Below are 20,413 nucleotides of genomic sequence, written 5' to 3' on the forward strand. Positions count from 1 at the left end.
GGAAGATCCCCTGGAGAAGGGAATGGCACCCCACTCCAGTATTCTTGACTGGAGAATTCCATGGACAGAGGACTGTGGCGGGCTAGAATCCATGGGGTCACAAGTCTCAAACATGACTGAGTGATTAACACTTTCACTTTTCAGCTGGATTCAACATCTTTTTCACGTACTTATTTTAAATTTGATTTTCTCTTGAGAATATATGATGACAGTTAAAATCTTTGGGCCATTTTCCTTACCAATCTGTAAGAGATTCTTATACATGTAAAATAAAATCAGCTTAGTGTTCAATGAAACCATTCTATGTAAGAATAGTAGAGTACCAATATGAGAGGGCATTTTAAAAAAAATTCTGCCTGCATCTGATGCTTGCTTGCTTCTTTCTGGGTTTGGGGATGTCTCTGATTCCATGCTATGTGAACAGGACCTGTAATAATTTACTTTTTGTTGCTGCTTAGTTGCTAAGTTGTGTTCAACTCTTTTGTGACCCCATGGATTGCAGCCCACCAGACTCCTCTGTCCATGGGATTTCCTGGGCAAAAATACTGGAATAGGCTGCCATTTCCTTCTCCAAAGGATCTTTCCAACCCAGGGATCAAACCTGGGTATCCTACATTGGCAGGCAGTTTCTTTGCCACTGAGCCACCTGGGAAGCACAATATTTCACTTTTACCTATTTGCATATTACTTATCCCTCCTTGAGCTTCCCTTGTGGCTTAGCTGGTAAAGAATTAACCTGCAATGTGGGAGACGTGAGTTCAATCCCTGGGTTGGGCAGATCCCCTGGAGAAGGGAAAGGCTACCCACTCCAGTATTCTGGCCTGGAGAATCCCATGGACTATACAGTCCATGCGGTCGCAAAGAGTCGGACACGACTGAGTGACTTTCACTTATCCCTTTTTAGGAATGTAAGCTCCCTAAGAGCAGGAACTTTGTTTCATCCCTGCTTTATTTCTATCACCTGAACAGGGCCTGGCCCTCTACAAATATCTGTTGATAAAGGAATAAATGTATGTTCCTCAAAAGGCATATTCCATATCTTAATATTTACATGCAAAAGAAAGTCTAACTGGAGAAATATTGAGATACAGTGGTGTTTCAATACTGCATGTGATTCCAACCACAAGGAGCATGTAGACATTTTAGAAATATGGGCAATCACTTTTAAGAAGTAAATTTTTACTTTCATTCCAGATGATACAGAGTTCATGTTTCCCTTTGTCTCCAAATCATACAAAAATTATATTGTTATTATTTAAGAAAAATACATAGAAATATAAAAAGGAAAAGAAGAAGGAAAGAAAGTAAAAAAAGATGCATTGATATATTTCTATAGAGAAAAAGTTGAACACGTCAGCAGGACTGAAGTTGCAGGTTTGTTGACTCTTGTGTCCAAAGATGGCAGGGGTAGAGGGAGCTCAACTCCCAGGAAGCAAGTGGGACTCTGAGTCAGGCTCAGTGCCTGAAGCTGGCACTACTAGCATGAGGTTCTCTCACCCCTGCAAGAAGGCCCTGCCTGATGAGAGAGAATGCTCGTGTAGCTTCACAGCCATGAGCTAAACCAAGCCACCCTCAATCTGCGTTAGCCCAGTACCATCATGGAATAAGAGCTCTAAATGCCAATGACCGGGGAGTAAGGGGATGCATTTAGGTAACTGCAAAAAAGAAGGCAGAGGAAAAAACAGATTTTTTTAAAGTCTTATTAAAAATGAGCCAACAAACTAAAACTCCTAAACACACACACACAAAAATGCCCCAAATGGTAGCTGAGCAAATCAACAATCTGAATACCCATTCACCTGAGTAGAAATTAATTTTATGAGCACCTAAAAATAGTTTTATATTAATTATGATTAAAATTAGTGATTAAGTTGCTCAAAGATGTAACAGTCATAAGAAAGTGTAAGAATAAACAGATATGACATCAAAACAAATGTATGAGAAAAAGAAGAATATTTTGAATAATAAAATAACATCATAAAAAAAAAAGACATTGAAATTGAAAACTATGTATGTTGATTTTGCAATTAAAACCTCAAGACCAAAACAAACAAAATAGCCAAAGATTCAGGAAACTGAGAAGGAATCAACTAAGTTAGGCTGAATAGTCAAACCTTGCTACTTGTCATACAAAAGAATTCATCATGTGACCTCTAAGCAAGCTTTGTCCAAGAGAAGGAGCCAGAACAGTGGGTTAAAAGGTGAGTCTAGGTGGTCGAGCAGTTAAGAATCCTCCTGTTAATTTCAGGGGCATGGATTTGATCCCTGGTCAGGGAAGGGTCCACATGCTGCAGACCAACTAAGCCCATGTGCTCTAGATCCCATGCTCTGAAACAAGAGAAGCCCTCGCGACACAACTAGAGAAGGCCTGTGCAAAGCAATGAAGACCCAGTGCAGCCAAAAATCAATCAATCAATCAATAAAATCAAATAAAAAATTAAGGTGAGTTGACTGGACTTTGAAAATTGAAAGAAATTTACGAAAGTGAAAAAGAAAACAACAAACAAAACCCACCATCTTTTAAAATACCACAAACTTTTAGAGGAAAAAAACAGCCTCAAAAAAAGTGAAAGATCCTACACTCTTATCTCTCCTGGGAAAAAGTTCCCTCTAGAAGTCTATAAATAGCTTCAAATTGCCAACTTATGGCTCAACTGCAAATCAACACCACAAAATATTTAGCAACATTATACTACTTCATCAGGATCTGCTGGACCCCTGCCAGAAGGTGTGTAAAGAAAACCCTTTGTTTAACGTTCTACCTCCCTCTTTCGTGGGTTTGGATCTCATGCCTTGCATGGCCATCTTGGACTTCAGGGTGGTAGCAGTTCAAATTTGGCTCATGTGCACCCACTCTCATTCCTTTCTGTGTGCAGACTGAGGGAAAGACAAAGTCATACTCCACACCTTCAGTCTGTGGTCTTAGTTTTTACAGCATGGTGATCAGCTGAAGGTCCCATGGGACATTCTCTTTATGATGCCAAGTTTGGTGTGACTGTGAGGTCATAAAGGGCATTCTCACAGGTACTTGGGGGATCAGAATCTTGGCTGCTCAGCTTCTGTAGGGAGGCAGGTGGGGAGGGGAGTGTAGTTAATGAGGAAACTGACATTGCTTGAAAGGGAATGAAACCACTTGGTCACATGTCCTTTGCACATGTTTTACTTTTTACCTCTTATAATGGAAATCAAGCATTACTAACTTATGGCGGGGCCCTTCTGGACAGTATTTGATAATAAAAGAGAGCCTTAAGGTATTGCCTATTTTAATCTTCTTGATATTAACCTAGAAGCCTTACCAAATTAATGATAATCACAGTCTGTGTGAGACTGTAACTATGAGGGAGGAAGAGCAGAGGGAGAAAGGAGGAGGTATGAGGAGAGGGCGCAGAGTCACTGACTATAATTGCTGAATCCATTCAGTTCAGTTCAGTTCAGTCGCTTAGTTGTGTCCGACTCTTTGCGACCCCATGAACCACAGCACACCAGGCCTCCCTGTCCATCACCAACTCCCGGAGTTCACTCAAACTCATGTCCATCGAGTCGGTGATGCCATCCAGCCATCTCATTCTCTGTCGTCCCTGTCTCCTCCTACCCCCAGTCCCTCCCAGCATCAGACTCTTTTCCAGTGTGTCAACTCGTCACATGAGGTGGCCAAAGTATTGGAGTTTCAGCTTCAGCATCAGTCCTTCCAATGAACACCCAGGATTGATCTCCTCTAGAATGGACTGGTTGGATCTCCTTGCAGTCCAAGGGACTCTCAAAAGTCTTCTCCAACACTACAGTTCAAAAGCATCAATTCTTCGACGCTCAGCTTTCTTCACAGTCCAACTCTCACATCCATACATGACCATGGGAAAAACCATAGCCTTGACTAGACGGACCTTGGCTGTCAAAGTAATGTCTCTGCTTTTTAATATGCCAGGTTCCTATGCAATATTGCTCTTTATAGCATCAGACCTTGCTTCTGTCATCAGTCACATCCACAACTGGGTATTTGTTTTGCTTTGGCTCCATCCCTTCATTCTTTCTGGAGTTATTTCTCCACTGATCTCCAGTAGCATACTGGGCAACTACCGACCTAGGGAATTCCTCATTCAGTATCCTATCATTTTGCCTTTTGATACTGTTCATGGGGTTCTCAAGGCAAGTATACTGAAGTGGTTTGCCATTCCCTTCTCCAGTGGACCACATTGGATAGCCTCAATTTGGGCTGATTCTGCTAGAATTTTTCCCACTGGTAGACCAGAGACACTCCTTAACCAATAATCTTATCAACAGTTGAGAATAGTTTTATCAAGTCTGTCAAAAACAGTTTTATCAATAATGATGATAGTGTTTATCTTTTGCTGTCTGCCAAGTCCTAAGCCCTCTATATATTTTCTCATTCAATCCTTCCATAGATACAGACACTGAAATGCAGTTTTGTTATTTGGTTTTCCTCTCCACTGAACTCTGTAGTTTTTCACTCTATTAAAAAATACTAGTTTCTAAAACACAATACATGTGCAAAGTAACCATTTTCTGAATATGTAAAAGACTAAAATTATATAAATTCAAGTAATGGCTAAAGCTCCAACATTTTTAGAAGTTTATCTATATTGTAAAATACTGTGTCTTAAACTCCACCAGATTTGAGTTCTTGGTGATTGAGACATGAAATGAGTATAACTTTGTTATTTTAAAAGACGTGTTTGCCAAGAATGTGAATGAAGTAACCAAAAAAATTTTTTTTAGTAACCAAAATTTTAAGAGATGTATTTAGTTTATATAACAAACTATTCTCAAACAATAAAAGAAAAAAAGTTAAATTTGGAGTACCATTTTCCCTTAGCAGTAGGCAGGTTTTTTGTTGTTGTTGTTTTTTGCTCTAAGTGACAGCTAAGATGTAGGAAAACAGGCACTCTCAAAATTCCAAGTAAACTGTCCAATAATGCAGGGAATAGCTAAAGTAATTGTAGTAATTCATGTTACTGAATATTAGTACAACGGTTAAAATTCATCCAAAAAAGGTCATTACAAGGAAATATGTGCAAAAGATATGCTAAATGAAGAAAGTGGGGCACAGAACTGTCAGTCAGTTCAGTTGCTCAGTCGTGTCCGACTCTTTGGGACCCCATGTACTGCAGCACACCAGGCTTCCCTGTCCCATTACCAATTCCCAGAGCTTGCTCAAACTCATGGTTCATCGAGCTGGTGATGCCATCCAACCATCTCATCCTCTGTCCTCCCCTTCTCTTCCTGCCTTCAATCTTTCCCAACAACAGGGTCTTTTCCAATGAGTTACTTCTTCACATCAGGAGGCCAAAGTATTGGAGCTTCAGCTTCAACATGAGTCCTCACAGTGAATATTCAGTATTGATTTCCTTTAGGATTGATTGGTTTGATCACCTTGCTGTCCAAGGGACTCTCAAGAGTCTTCCCCAACACCACAGTTCAAAGCATCAATTCTCTGGCATTCAGCTTTCTTTATGGCAACTCTCACATCCATATATGACTACTGGAAAAACCAGCTTTTCTTCCAAGGAGCAAGCATCTTTTAATTTCAAGGCTGCAGTCAGCATCTGCAGTGATTTTGGAGCCCAAGAAAATAAAGTCTGTCACTGTTTCTATTGTTTCCTCACCTATTTGCCATGAAGTGATGGGACTGGATCTTAGTTTTTTGAATGCTGAGTTTTAAGCCAGCTTTTTCACTCTCCTCTTTCACTTTCATCAAGAAAAAGACATAAAAGGAATACAAATTGGAAAAGAAGAAGTAAAACTTTCACTGTTCGCTGATGACATGATCCTCTACACAGAAAACCCTAAAGACTCTACCAGAAAACTACTAGAGCTAATCAATGAATACAGTAAAGTTGCAGGATATAAAATCAACACACAGAAATCCCTTGCATTCCTATACACTAATAATGAGAAAATAGAAAGAGAAATTAAGGAAACTATTCCATTCACTGTTGCAACGAAAAGAATTAAATACTTAGGAATATATCTACCTAAGGAAACAAAAGACTTGTACATAAAAAACTATCAAACACTAGTGAAAGTAATCAAAGAGGACATTAATAGATGGAGAAATATACCATGTTCGTGGATTGGAAGAATTAATATTGTAAAAATGAGTATACTACCCAAAGTAATTTATACATTCGATGTAATCCCTATCAAGCTACCAATGATATTTTTCACAGAACTAGAACAAATAATCTCACAATTTGTATGGAAATACAAAAAACCTCAAATAGCCAAAGCAATCTTGAGGAAGAAGAATGGAACTGGAGGAATTAACCTGCCGGACTTCAGGCTCTACTACAAAGCCACAGTCATCAAGACAGTATGGTACTGGCATAAAGACAGAAATATAGATCAATGGAACAAAATAGAAAGCCCAGCGATAAATCCACACACCTATGGACACTTTATCTTTGATAAAGGAGGCAAGAATGTAAAATGGAGAAAAGACAGTCTCTTTAACAAGCAGTGCTGGGAAAACTGGTCAGCCACTTGTAAAAGAATGAAGCTAGAACACTTCCTAACACCATACACCAAAATAAACTCAAAATGGATTAGAGAGCTAAATGTTAAGACCAGAAACTATAAAACTCCTAGAGAACGTAGGCAAAACACTCTCCGACATAAATCACAGCAGGATCCTCCAAGACCCACCTCCCAGAATATTGGAAATAAAAGCAAAAATAAACGAATGGGTCCTAATGAAAATCAAAAGCTTCTGCACAGCAAAGGAAACTATAAGCAAGGTGAAAAGGCAGCCTTCAGAATGGGAGAAAATAACAGCAAATGAAGCAACTGATAAAGGATTAATCTCCAAAATATACAAGCAGCTCCTGCAGCTCAATTCCAGAAAAATAAATGACCCAATCAAAAAACGGGCCAAAGAACTAAACAGACATTTCCCCAAAGAAGACATACAGATGGCTAACAAACACATGAAAAAATGCTCAACATCCCTCATAATCAGAGAAATGCAAATCAAAACCACAATGAGATACCATTTCACACCAGTCAGAATGGCTGCTATCCAAAAGTCTACATGCAATAAATGCTGGAGAGGGTGTGGAGAGAAGGGAACCCTCTTACACTGTTGGTGGGAATGCAAACTAGTACAGCCACTATGGAGAACAGTGTGGAGATTCCTCAAAAAACTGGAAATAGAACTGCCATATGATCTAGCAATCGCACTCCTGGGCATACACACCGAGGAAACCAGAATTGAAAGAGACACATGTAGTCCAATGTTCATTGTAGCACTGTTTATAATAGCCAGGACATGGAAGCAACCTAGATGTCCATCTGCAGACGAATGGATAAGAAAGCTTTGGTACATATACACAATGGAATATTACTCAGCCATTAAAAAGAATGCATTTGAACCAGTTCTAATGAGGTGGATGAAACTAGAGCCTATTATACAGAGTGAAGTAAGTCAGAAGGAAAAACCCCAATACAATATATTAACGCATATATATGGAATTTAGAAAGATGGAAATGATAACCCTGTATACGAGACAGCAAAAGAGACACAGATGTATAGAACAGTCTTTGGGACTCTGTGGGAGAGGGTGAGGGTGGGATGGTTTGGGAGAATGGCATTGAAACATGTATATTATCATATGTGAAACGAATCGCCAGTTCAGGGTCGATGCATGTTACAGGATGGTCGGGGCTGGTATGCGGGGATGACCCAGAGGGAGGATAAGGAGAGGAGGGAGGTGGGAGTGGGGTTCGGGAGGGGGAACTCATGTGCACCCGGGGCGGATTCATGTCAATGTATGGCAAAACCAACCAATATAATATTGTAAAATAATTAGCCTCCAATAAAAATTTTTTAAAAAAGAGGCTCTTTAGTTCTTCTTCACTTTCTGCCATAGGGTGGTGTCATCTGCATATATGAGGTTATTGATATTTCTCCCAGCAATCTTGATTCCAACTTGTGCTTCAACCAGTCTGGCATTTCTCATGATGTACTGTGCATATAAGTTAAATAAGCAAGATGACAATATACAGCCTTGATGTACTGCTTTCCCAATTTGGAACCAGTCCGTTGTTCCATGTGCAGTTTTACCTGTTGCTTCTTGACCTGCATACAAGTTTCTCAGGAGGCAGGTAAGGCGGTCTGGTATTCCCACCTCTTTAAGAATTTTCCACAGTTTGTTGTGATCCACACTGTCAAAGGCTTTAGCGTAGTCAATGAAGCAGAAGTAGATGTTTTTCTGGGATTCTCTTGCTTTTTCTATGATCCATTGTCTGTTGGCTATTTGATCTTCTCTGCCTTTTCTAAATCCAGCTTGAAGGTCTGGAAGTCCTCAGTTCAGGTACTGTTGAAGCCTAGCTTGGAGAATTTTGAGCATTACTTTGCTAGCGTGTGGGGTGAGTTCTCAGATTCTTTGGCATTGCCTTTCTGAACTGTAGGCACTGTTATTAGTTGTTAGAGTAGTCCAGGAAGAATTCGACCAGACCACATTCTGGCTGTGTTTATAAGCAATCCCACAACATTTTGAAAATGAGAAAATGGTGCAAACTGGTGTTTATATATTTATCATTCAACACTGACTGAATTCAACAACTTCACTGTTTTTCAACTAAATCATTTCTTTCTATACATATCCCAGAGCTTGCCACCAGATTGGGCAAGGAGCGGTCTGACTGGATGTGAGTAATGAAAATGCAAAGGCTGTGCACATCCTGCATGGCTGACTCGGAACACAGGTGCAGGGGCTTCATAGTTGTACAAATTTCTGAGTGCTAAAGCTTAAACCTCTGCTTGTATTTATTTATTTAAACAAGTTGTGCTTATTTAATTTTTGGCCGCACTCCATGGCATGTGGGATCTTAGTTCCCTGACCAGGGATCAAACCAGAACCCCCTGAATTAGAAGGCAGAGTCTTTAGCCACAGAATCACTGGGGAAGTCCCAAACCTCTGCTTTTTAAATAGAAACATTTCCAGGTTTCTCGGGGGAGCCTGGTGGGCTTCCGTCTATGGGGTCACACAGAGTCGGACACAACTGAAGCGATTTAGCAGCGTAGAACAAACTGAAGGCAAGGCCACAAAATTAACTGGCAAAGAGGTGTGTCAATAAGATCATTCATAAACCCACGAAAATACATTACTTACAACAGGGTAGGTTACATCTCACAAACTTCAATCTAAACTTTTAGAAAATAAAACGATTATTTTTTAATGTAAATTTTATAAATGAAATTTAATTTGTAAATTTTATGAATGAAATTTTCTCGCATGGAATGATGTTCAAAATAGATTGTTGAGTAAAAATCAAGGCACAGAGTATCTTCAGTTCAACTTCATTTTGCAAAACAAAACAGAGAACAAAAGACAATATATGTAATGAAAAAGCTTTGATCAGACAATCATCAAATAATTCATCTGTGAGGAACATATTCTAATGTTTCTTTCTTTTCTCCTTATCTGTATTTTCCAATTTTTCTACACAATGAATACATACAGTTTTTGTATTAACTGTCCTTTTAAATTTTTTAATTAACTTTTATATCAACACAGTTTTCAAAGCTATTATATTTGAAAGCAGCAAAATGTTATGCCCTTAGCAGCATCCCTAACATTCCTTGTCAGCTAAATGATGAGATAGTCACCTCATTAGGTTGCTATAAGTTTTAGATCAGACACTTTGATGAGATAAAATGCTTCTCTCAGAACCTAGTATGAGGGACTTTCCTGAGGTCCAGTGGCTAAGACTCCACGCTCCTAACACAGGGGGCCTGGGCTTGCCAATCGTTGGTCAGGGAACTAGATCCCACATGCCTCAACTTAAGATCCCATGTGACACAACTGACCTGGTGCAGCCAAATAAATTAGTAAAAAATCAATATTTAAAAAAAGAACCTAGCACGAGGGCTTCTCACACACCTGATTAAAGACCTTGCCATGGCCTGTCAGGAGTAAGTGACAGAGATGAGGTGCAAGCCCAGGCTACCTGATTACAAAGCTATGTGCTGGACCCAGATTAGAGCAAAGCAGGAAGCTTTGATGAGATGTTGTTAAAGATAGGATGATGTGTGATGCTGTAGTGGCCTTTCCAATGATAAAAAACTATTGTTCCCACATTCTTTTTTTTCCAAAGCAATTGGCAATAAAGAGCTTTAAATTCCAGATTCATCAAATAGCTAAAGCAGTTTTACTCTGTATATGACTTGGTGATGAATTCATTTTTTTGAAACAGCTAAGGTTAAAGTTATCTGGTCACTGAAAACTGAACGTGCCAGTTAGCATCTTGTAAAGAAGAGTTGCCAGGGCAACCTCTCTGCTCAACACTTCATTTCCAAGGTGATAGATTTGATGCTGGTGCAGGAAACATGAAAACCAAAACAGCATTGTATTCTAGAAGAAGAAACATCCCATACGTAAGTAATGACTGAAACAAATGGCTGGGGACAAAACCAAACGATGCTTTACAATTCTACCCAGACAGACATGGCTGCACACAGGACACTGGAATAAAAGTAAATTAAAATTCTCAGTGAAGTAGGTTAAGATTAATGTTTCCTTTTCAGCTCCATTCTACTTTTTGTCTACTTTTCCAAAAAACTGTTAGGTCCAAATATAAAAGCTATATATCTCACCCAGAGGGTTTATATTTTTCAATCATTGTTTTCCCATTCTTTTCTTTAGTTGAGGGTCTCTTCCAGTTAGAGAAAACATTAAAAGATGTAAGTGTGCTTTGAGGGTGAAATTGGAATTTACTGCAGTATTATTTCCTTCATTGTCATGATTGTTGCTCTTATCAATAATGGGATGAGGAGAGCATGTATGTACTCTGTGCCCACAGGCTTGTGGTGAGAATTTACGATGCCATAGAAGGCCCTGAGCATGAGTGCTCACGGTGAAAGGCACAGGAAAAAAATATATATCCTGTTTCGTAGGCCTTGCTTTCTAAACAGAACCCTCAATACTCTTCCATTTATTTTCCCTCTTGAAAATCACTCAACGTGTTTCTCTCTCTCAGCCCCATGTGGTTCTCTCTCCCTCCCTCCTTTTGACTTTTTCCTTTGGAGACTTTTATGATGGAAAAGATGTCACTGTATTTAGGAAGAGAAGGTAAGCAAAGGAGGATCATAATTTCCCACAAGTTCTCCCTGGCCTTTGATATTGAATGATATTCTCTCATGACTCCTGACTCTGACCTAGAGGTTTTTCAGACATTTCTGCAGCTCCACACTCCCATCCATTAGCAAGAAGCCATGAACTGCCAACCCAACAAAGGCCAATTTCTTCTCAGTTTAGAAGCAAAAGTGCTTAAGAGCTTCTCCCTCTACTTTTCATTGTCTTTACAAATAATTTTTTCCCAATGGCTGAAATACATTTCTATTACAACTGTACAAGACATTAAGTGGACTACTTTCTATGTAAGCAGGAAATGAAAAGTACATCAAGCAGGGACATATAGAAAATCAGTTTTACCTCATCAAAGACTTTGGAAACAACGTGCTTGTCCAGAACAGGGACGTAGGTGGAGCTGTGAGGAATGGCAGCCATGGACAAAGCATCCATGATGGTGAGCTTCTTGGCTGCCAAGCCATGGATCTTGAGCCAGGTTGCCGAAGACATTCCTGCAGAACTAAGAACGTGAGACTGTGATGTTTTAAGACATATCAAACAAAAACATAACAAGCTTGTCCTAGTAAAGTTGAAGTACTCACTCTTGGTCATAAACTTGGCTTCCTTCTCGAGTCAATCTTTCTAATGACTTGTCATCTGGAAACTCATTTGTCAGCAGGATGCCCATTTCTGTAGAGAAGAAAATGGAAACTGTATAATTTCCTCACATATGGGGTTCATATCAAAATGCAAAAGGATCACACACATCTCTGGGTTCAGTTGTATCTGAGGATTAATGACTGGACTATATTTCTGAGAGCTGATCTCTCAGAGTGGGTTCTAGGCAAGATGAATTTGCAATGGACACTAAAGGCATCTGATGCCTGGGTAACAGGGTACTCGCATTGTTTAACTAATCTACCTCACCCCATACCCACTGAGATCTCTCTCTGTGGAAGGATGAGATGGACTCATTCTCTCACACTCCAGAAAATGTATCTTCTAAATGTCAAATAAGAATGCCATGAGCCAATAATTATGCAGTGTTGCCCCCACTAGACTCCCCCAAGACTACATGGGACAGCCTCATTCAACATTTCAGTTTTTGACAGTTTAGTTCCTGATTCCTCAGCTCTATGTGGAAAACCAAAATTCCTACCAAGTCCTGTTTAGTTGTAAGTTCAAATTTTCAAACTACTATTTGGATTTTTTTAATGTCTATTTTTATAGAAGCTTGGATTTACAAATGAAAAGCAATATTAGCTAATAGAATTAGTAGAAGAAGGGGTGTTTGGGAGTGACTTAGTTAAATGCCTAAGAAATCACATCCCATTCATCATATGATAATCCTTTTAAAGGACTGTGCACGTAGCAGATTTAGGAAATATGGCAGGTTAATTGAAATTGAGGAAAAGGCACCCTACAGATTAGCACTGAAGAACACAGGGTTTGATTAAGCTATGGCTCAGTAACAGCAGGTATAAATTTGTCCCTCATGCGCTTCCTCCTACTTAAGGGGTTGTGCAGATGTGTGTGCTTAGCCAGGGGCTTATTATTTATTAACTCTATGAAACATAGGGAAAAGTGCTACAGGAATTAAAATGTTAGGAAATTAAGTCTTTACATTTACTATTTAAAAAATAATGATATTATCAATAAAAACTGAGCGGAAAAGTCGAAGTTTCCTCATAATTAGCCCCCAAAAGGCTGACAATGTGGATCAGAGAGGGGCTCGTTGGATGGTACCACCTGTGAATGAATGGAAGAAAATAAACCAACTGTGAAGTACTAGGTTTTCAAATTCAAAACACGGAGTGGCAGCCATGACCACCACTAGTGCCAGTGGTTATATGAGCCCAGGGTGTATTAAAAAACCAGGGAATGATAAATGCAAGTCTGGCCCTAAGGAAGTCCAGTTCACTAAAGCAAGACAACCTGACTTACAAGGGAGTCCTTTGAAGAGGTAGAAACCTAGACTCACTTAAAAATTATTTGTATCTCCTCAAAATCTCTCTCTTAAGCTCTTCCAGGAGAAGACGCACTGGGGAGGGGAGACCAGCTTGGGCTTCCTGATGTGTAGACCCTCAAGAGCTTACCCCTGTCACTTGGCATGTTCCCGCTGCTAGAATTGGAAAGCCTGTCCCTCCTCTCCCTGCAGGCTGAGCTCTTGAGGGTGGACAGCTGGCTTCTGAGCAGGCTGGTTTTGGTTGGTTCTGTGGGTGTCACAGGGAGAAAGGTTAAAGGAATTTGGGATGGACGGAGGTGCTTCAGGAGATGCAGCTATGTCCTTGGAGCCTTTAAAAAGAAAGCAGGTTGTCTCCCAACCCTCAGGGGGACAGTGCTGCCCCCAAGTAGATGCTGTGTAATGGCGGATTCTACTGATCTGAGTTCAAGCTCTGCCCCTCCTGGACAGAGATCTGCTTCTGAGTTCCTTCAGCTTATTGGCAGAAATTATTTCCCTGTGGTTGGAGGACTTAGGTCCCATTTCCCTGCTGGCTGTTACATAGGGGTCTCTCAGAGTCTTAATCACCCCCATTCCTATTCATGGACCCCTTCATCTTCAAGCCAGAAATGGCACACTGATTCCCCTATTGCCCCAAATCTCTCTGACTTCCTCTTCTGCCACCAGCTGGTAAAAGCTCCTGCATTCAGGGGCTCATGTGAGTACACGGGACTCTCCTAGGAACCCTGGCTGAGGGTCACATAACATAATCAGGGGAGTGATGCCCATTACTTCACAGGGTGCAGGGTTTAGAGTGGGACCCCTTTGTGAGTCATTTGTGAAGCTCTGCCCACCACAGCTGCTGTCTACACTTTTATTTGTATTCTTTTCTACCCTCTGTTGGGTCCTTTCAACTAGCAAGTAGACATTTAGTAAATAATGACACTGAATCTGTGTGCTTTAGAGCAGGGTTCCCCAATCTTTGGGATTTAATGCATAATGATCTGAGGTGGAACTGATGTAATAATAATAGAAATAAAGTGCACAAGAAATTAAATGCATTTGAATTATCCCCAAACCATCCCTGCTCCCCCAACCCCAGTCCGTGGAAAAATGGGTTTCCATGAAACCAGTCACTGGTGCCAAAATGGTTGGAGATTACTGCTTCAGAGGATAATGCATTTGCACCAAGACATTTGATTACTTTTCCCATGGGATCACAGAAACCACAATAATTGTAATTGTTGTCTGTATTTTGTGATCTGGAGGCTTTTATGTAGTACCAAAGCTTTATGTAGTATTCGTAAACGAAATGTGTCCTGTTTTCAACAAGAAGGGACTTATCCTTTCTTACAAGAAATTAGAGTGAAAATTAGCTAATAATCTGCATTGTCTTCACACAGAAAGATATCCCTAGTAATTTCCATGTATGGAGTCAGGAGTGTGCTATGTGATAGTCACTTTTTTTCTAGGCAACAAATAGGGTGATTCCTGTCTCCATTGCATCTGTAACAAGGAATTTGGACAGATAAATTTTCTCAGGAGCTGTGTCTGTGAGCAAAAGAGACAAATGATCCATATAGGAGAGGTGAACTCCTGTTCCTCACTATACCAGCAGGCCATCTTGATCAAAATTGCTGGGTAGAAACAAAAGATGTGTCCAAACGAAAATGAAATTTAGCTCCCAAAGTTCCCAGACATGAAAACTGTACTATTCCCAAACTGCAAATAATGAGTGAAGACATATTTATCTGGCAGTGGATTCAAGCATTTAACTACTCCCCCAGCTCTGTATAGTCTAACACCACATTTCATCACTCTTCTAAATTAAAAATTGAATCAGAATACTTTTGGCACAGGGCTGCCTAACAATAGCAACAATTCCAAATCTAAATGAAATGGTGCAAGTGACAAAAGGCCATTAAAACATTTAGGATGAGTAGCAAGTAGCATTTCTAGCAAAAGTCAGGTTCACTGAAACGACCAGGCAAGAATGGCAAAAGGGATGCTGCCACACAAGTGGCCAGAATGGGAATCCTCTTTGTCCCCGTGGGCTTAAGACAGAGACACTAGGGCAAATGGACAGATCATGAAAGAGGGACCAAGCTACAGCAAATACTTCTTTGGTCTCTATAGGTTTAAAGCTCTCCTCCTCTGCCCAGAGACATGGGGAGACAAAAGAGACAGTGTGTGTATGGCAGAGGAAGCCATCACAACCTTCCTCACTGAGAGACATATAGCATCCTGGCCTGGTAAAACTCCTCTGGTCCCTCAGGAAGCACCATAAAGGGACCAGTGGGAGCCGCAATAACACCAGGTAACCAAGCACCAAAATGATACCACGAAGGCTGTGAAAATGAAATTACCATTAGAACCCACAAGAGCAGGCCAAAGTGAGACTTATGTGTCAACTTTAAATAGGATAACTGTTATCTAAAATAAAAGATAAAAATAGCAGCCAGGGTCCCTAACATAAAAGAACATTCAGGAAAGTATAAAAAAAAATCATCCATCATATCAGGAATCAAGAAAGTCACACTTTGATGGAGAAAAAAACAATCAAAGGATGTTAATATCATGATGAATCAGAAGGTGGAATTCTCTGACAAGGATCTCAAAGAAGATGTCAGAAAAATGGTTCAGCCGTTAATTATAAAATTCCCTTGAAACAGAGAAAAATCTCAGCAAAGAGAAGTTATAAAAATTTCTAAGTGGAAATTATAGAACTGAAAAATAACAAATAAAAAACATTTTGGATGAACTCAATAGCAGAGTGAAAATAGCAAAGGGTAGCATCAGAGAACTCTGGGAACAGAACAACAGAATTCAGCCAATTTTAACAATAGAGAGAAAATACAACAAAAAAAGATAAACAGAGCCTCAGGGGTCTGTAGGATAATAGCAAAATATCCAACATTCATATCATCAGAGTCCCAAGACACGGAGGAAAAAAGTGGGACTGAGAGATTATTTGAAGAAGTAATAGATGAAAGCGCCTCCAATTTGGTGAAAGATACAACATACAAATCAAGAAGCTGTGCAACCCCAAATAGAATAAACCCAAGGAAATCCATGCCAAGATGCATTATAGTTAAACATTTGAAAATTAGAGACAAAGAAAAAATTTTAAAAGCATGCCAGAGAGAAAGGAAGCAGTATCTAGAGGGAAGCAGCAGTTTGAACCAATCTGAGCAAATTCCACACTTAAAGTGTAGGCAGCCTGAGGAAGAGGCACTATGTTTTCAACTACAGCCAGGAAAGAACAATCAGCTGCAAGTTCTGAACAAGGCAAAAATGTCCTTCAGGTATAAGGAGAAAGTAAAAACATTCCTAGACAAAGAAAAAAATTATTGTGGCCAGCAGACTCGCCCTTGAAGACTGAACACAGGAAGTTCTTCAAACAGAAAGCAAAGGAGAAAAGAAGGAATTTTGGAGAATCAGGAAGGAAGAAAGAACAAAAGAGAAAAAATATGGTAAATACAATAGATTATCTGTTCTTCATGGGATTTATATTTGATGATTTAAACAAAAATTACAGCATCACTTGATACTCAAGCCAATGACACTGAAAACTAGGGACAGCAAAGAAACCTAAATTGAAGTAAGATCTCCACACTCACAAAAAAGTGGTAAAATGTTGATACCAGAAGAGTGTTACAGGTCACATTTATAGGCTGTTATACTTAGAGAAACCATTATAAAAACCATGCAAAGAGTTACACTCAAAAGCACTGGAAATAAACACTGAGGCCAAGTGGGAGATGTTCTAAACATATGAGGCTGCTTCAACATTTGAAAGCAATCAATGTAATCCACCATATCAATAGACTAAAGAAGAAAAATCATATGATACATGATCTCTCATTTGATGGGGCTTCCCTTGTGACTCAGCTGGTAAAGAATCCTCCTGCAATGCGGGAGATCCCGGTTCAATTCCTGGGTTGGGGAGATCCCCTGGAGAAGGGAAAGGCTAACCACTCCAGTATTCTGGCCTGGAGAATTCCACGGACTGTATAGTACATGTGGTCGCATAACTGAGTGACTTTCACTGTTCCCTGTTGCCTCAGTGGTAAAGAACCCGCCTGCCAATGCAGGAGATCCCTGGGTGGGGAAGATGCCCTGGAGAAGGAAATGGCAATCCACTCCAGTATTCTTGCCTCAGAAATCCCATGGACAGAGGAGCCTGGCTGGTCACAGTCCATAGGATCAACAACTTAGCGACTAAGCAACAACATATCATTTGACATAGATATAGCATTTGACAAAATCCAGTACCAATTCATGATAGAAACTCTCAGAAAACTGGGAATGTGGGGAACTTCCTCAACTTAACAAAGAGTATGTATGAAAAGCCTACAGCAAAAATCATATTTACTGGTGAAAGATTGAATATCTTTCCCCTTTAAGACCAGGGCAAAGGCAAGGATGCTCACTCTCATCACCCTTATTAAACATACTACTGGAAATTCTAGCTTTTGCAACACAGCAAGAAAAAGAGATAAAGCCAGAAAGATTGGAAAAGAAGATAAAACCGTCCCGATCTGCGGATAACATATTGTATATGTGAAAATTGTAAGGAATTCACACATACATCAAAATTAAAAAAAAAAACAAAAAAACTCCTAGAACCACTAAATAAGTTCTGTAAGGTTGTCCGTTATGGGATCAACACACAAAATGAATCATATATTGCTACACTAACAATAAACATATGGCAAAATATATTAAAAAAATCAGTGCCATTTGTAATTGTTCCAAATACAATAAGTCCCTTATATACGAACAAGTTCTATTCTGAAAGCCTAGAAGTGGAGCAGCCATTTTGTGACCATGAGACTGAACTGTCAAAATTCACCAATAAAAACCAAACGATCCTTATAGAATATGCGCAAAGCCCATGTGTGCAGACATTTAATTGAAGAGGATGTAAGGACTGCAGATGAGCACGTAAAAAGATGTTCCATATTACTAGTCATTAGGGAAATGCAAGTAAAAATCACCATGAGATGTTACATACCTATCAGAACAGTTAAAAAGTGTGTGTGTGTGTATGTTCAGTCGTGTTTGACTCTTTGCGACCCCATGGACTGTAGCCTGCCAGGCTCCTCTGTCCATGGAATTTTCCAGACAAGAACACAGGAGTGGATTGCCCTTTCCTCCTCCAGAGGATCTTCCCAACCCAAGGATTGAACCCACATCTCCTGCATTGGCAGGCGGATTCTTCGTGACTGAGTCACCAGGGAAGCCCTTCAAAATAAAAAATATTTATGACAATCTATACCAAGTTCTGGTAAGAATGCAGAGAAACTGAATCACTCATTGATTACTGTGATAATATGAAATGGCACAGCCACTCCAGCAAATAGTCTGGCAGCTTCTTAAAAAACTAAACATTCAATACTATATGAATCAGCAATTGCACTCTTGGGCTTTATCTTAAAGAAATGAAAAATTATGTTCACATAAAACAGGTACAAAAATGTTTAAAACTGCTTTATTCGTAATGCACCAAACTAGAAACAACTCAGATGTCCATCAACAGATGAATGGTTAAACCAACTTTGGAGCATCCATATCACATGCTACTACTCTGTAATGAAGAGGACTGAAGTGTTGATACCTGTAAAAAATTTGGATGAGTCCGGGGGAAAATACATTGAGTGAAACAAGCCAAAACCCAAAGATTATGTGTTGTATGATTCCATTTACATAATGCTTTTGAAATGACAACATTTCAGACATGGAGAACTTAGTTGTTCCCACTAGTTGGGAAAGGGTGTTGGAGGAAAATGGGTGTCGTTATAAAACAGCAAGGTCAGGGATCTTTGTGGTGATGGAAATGTTCTGTATCTTGACTGTAGGGAGGGGGGAATATGAAACTACACGTGATAAAATCAGAGAAGTACACACACACCCACAAATGAACACATGTAAAACTAGGGCAATCTGACTAAGATTGTGGATTGCATCAATGTCAATATCCTGGTTGCAAAACTGAACTTTTTTTTTTCAACAGGTGACCATTGGGGGTAGAAGAGCAGGTACACAGGATCTCTCTGTATGATTTCTCACAGCTGCATGGGAATGTACAATTACTTCAATAATAACTTCAGTTTAACAAACACAAGTTTAGGCTTCTTTTAAAATGTTATGAGGCTTTAGCGTTATACCTCCTTTATTCCTGATAATACCTTCTTGCACTGAAGGAAAACCAGTCATGTGATTCAAACATTTTGTTTACAGATACCTGCGTGGAGCACTTTCTTTCTCTGAATCTTTTGACTTGATAGGTCCTTTGGTATTTTCGGCATTTGTGATAATTTGACATCAGCGTGAGGTTTTGCACATTTTTCTGGGGTTGAAGCCATGGAACAAATCTCCTTTTGATGCCTGTTTTAGATTAAAAAGTAGACAAAGATGATGAAAGAAAAAATTTGAGGAACTTCCTGTGTTCAGTCTTTAAGGGTAGGTCTGCTAGCTACAATTATTTTTTGTCTAGGAATGTTTTTATTTTCTCTTTGTTCCTGACAGGCATTTATTAAATGCTTAATTTGCTAATAGGAAGACAGTGAAGAAATGAAGAAATCCTGACCAATACATATTTTCAACTTCTTTCCATTTTGCTATCACAAATCCACCTGCAATGCGGGAGACCTCAGTTTGATCCCTGGGTTGGGAAGATACCCTGGAGAAGGGAAAGGCTACCCACTCCAGTATTCTGGCCTGGAGAATTCCATGGACTGTATAGTCCATAGCGTCACAAAGAGTTGGACATGACTGAGCAACTTGCACTTTAGGTTAATCATCCAGCCCTTAAAAGAGATTCTATTTTGTGGATATTCATTTAGAAAATCAGAAAAGGAAATGGCAAGTCACTCTAGTATTCTTGCCCAGAGAATCCCAAGGACAGAGGAGTCTTGTAGGCTACAGTCCATGGGGTTACAAAGAGTCTGACACGACTGAGCAACTTTCACTTTTTCTTTCACTTCTAAGTAAAAAGATATACTCTTGATGGGGCATTTCTTGTTTGTCATTTTAAAACTGAAGTATAGTTAATTTACAGTGTTGTGTTAGTTTTAAGAGCACAAAGTGATTCAGTTTTATACATATATATACATTTTATACATATATTATACATATTTTACATATATTATGTATAATATATGATATACATATATTATACATATACACACATATGTACATTTTTCATATTCTTTTCCATTATAGGTTATTACAAAATATTGAGTGAGCTATACAATAGGTCCTTGTTATTTACAATAAGGAAGCCCAGAATAAAGTTATTCTGTTTTATACATAATGATGTATATCTGTTAATTCAAAACTCCTCCCACTCTTAATCCCGAACTGCCCCCATTCCCTACTA

The 20,413-nt window shown here is 39.4% G+C and overlaps 1 protein-coding gene across 8 annotated transcripts in view; it reads right to left on the bottom strand.

The window, feature by feature from the left end:
- VWA3B (von Willebrand factor A domain containing 3B) overlaps window positions 1-20,413 on the bottom strand; it is a 200,411-nt gene that overhangs the window by 54,897 nt on the left and 125,101 nt on the right. For 7 of the 8 annotated variants that reach the window (XR_016038655.1, XM_055400112.2, XM_055400111.2 and 4 more), the window contains 4 exons: window positions 19,277-19,419; window positions 13,184-13,300; window positions 11,690-11,777; window positions 11,451-11,607 (listed from right to left, as the gene is read on the bottom strand). Coding sequence is in view for 7 of the 8 variants with exons in the window: in XM_055400112.2 (XP_055256087.2) it covers window positions 11,451-11,607; window positions 11,690-11,777; window positions 13,184-13,300; window positions 19,277-19,419 (505 nt within the window). In the remaining variant the exon portion in view is untranslated. The remainder of the gene's footprint in view (window positions 1-11,450; window positions 11,608-11,689; window positions 11,778-13,183; window positions 13,301-19,276; window positions 19,420-20,413) is intronic. The other variant, XM_055400108.2, reaches the window with a different exon arrangement.

This window comes from Moschus berezovskii, chromosome 11 (genome assembly GCF_049115385.1).
Source record: "Moschus berezovskii isolate FMDL1 chromosome 11, NW_MosBer_1.0, whole genome shotgun sequence".
Taxonomy (NCBI): Eukaryota; Metazoa; Chordata; class Mammalia; order Artiodactyla; family Moschidae; genus Moschus; species Moschus berezovskii.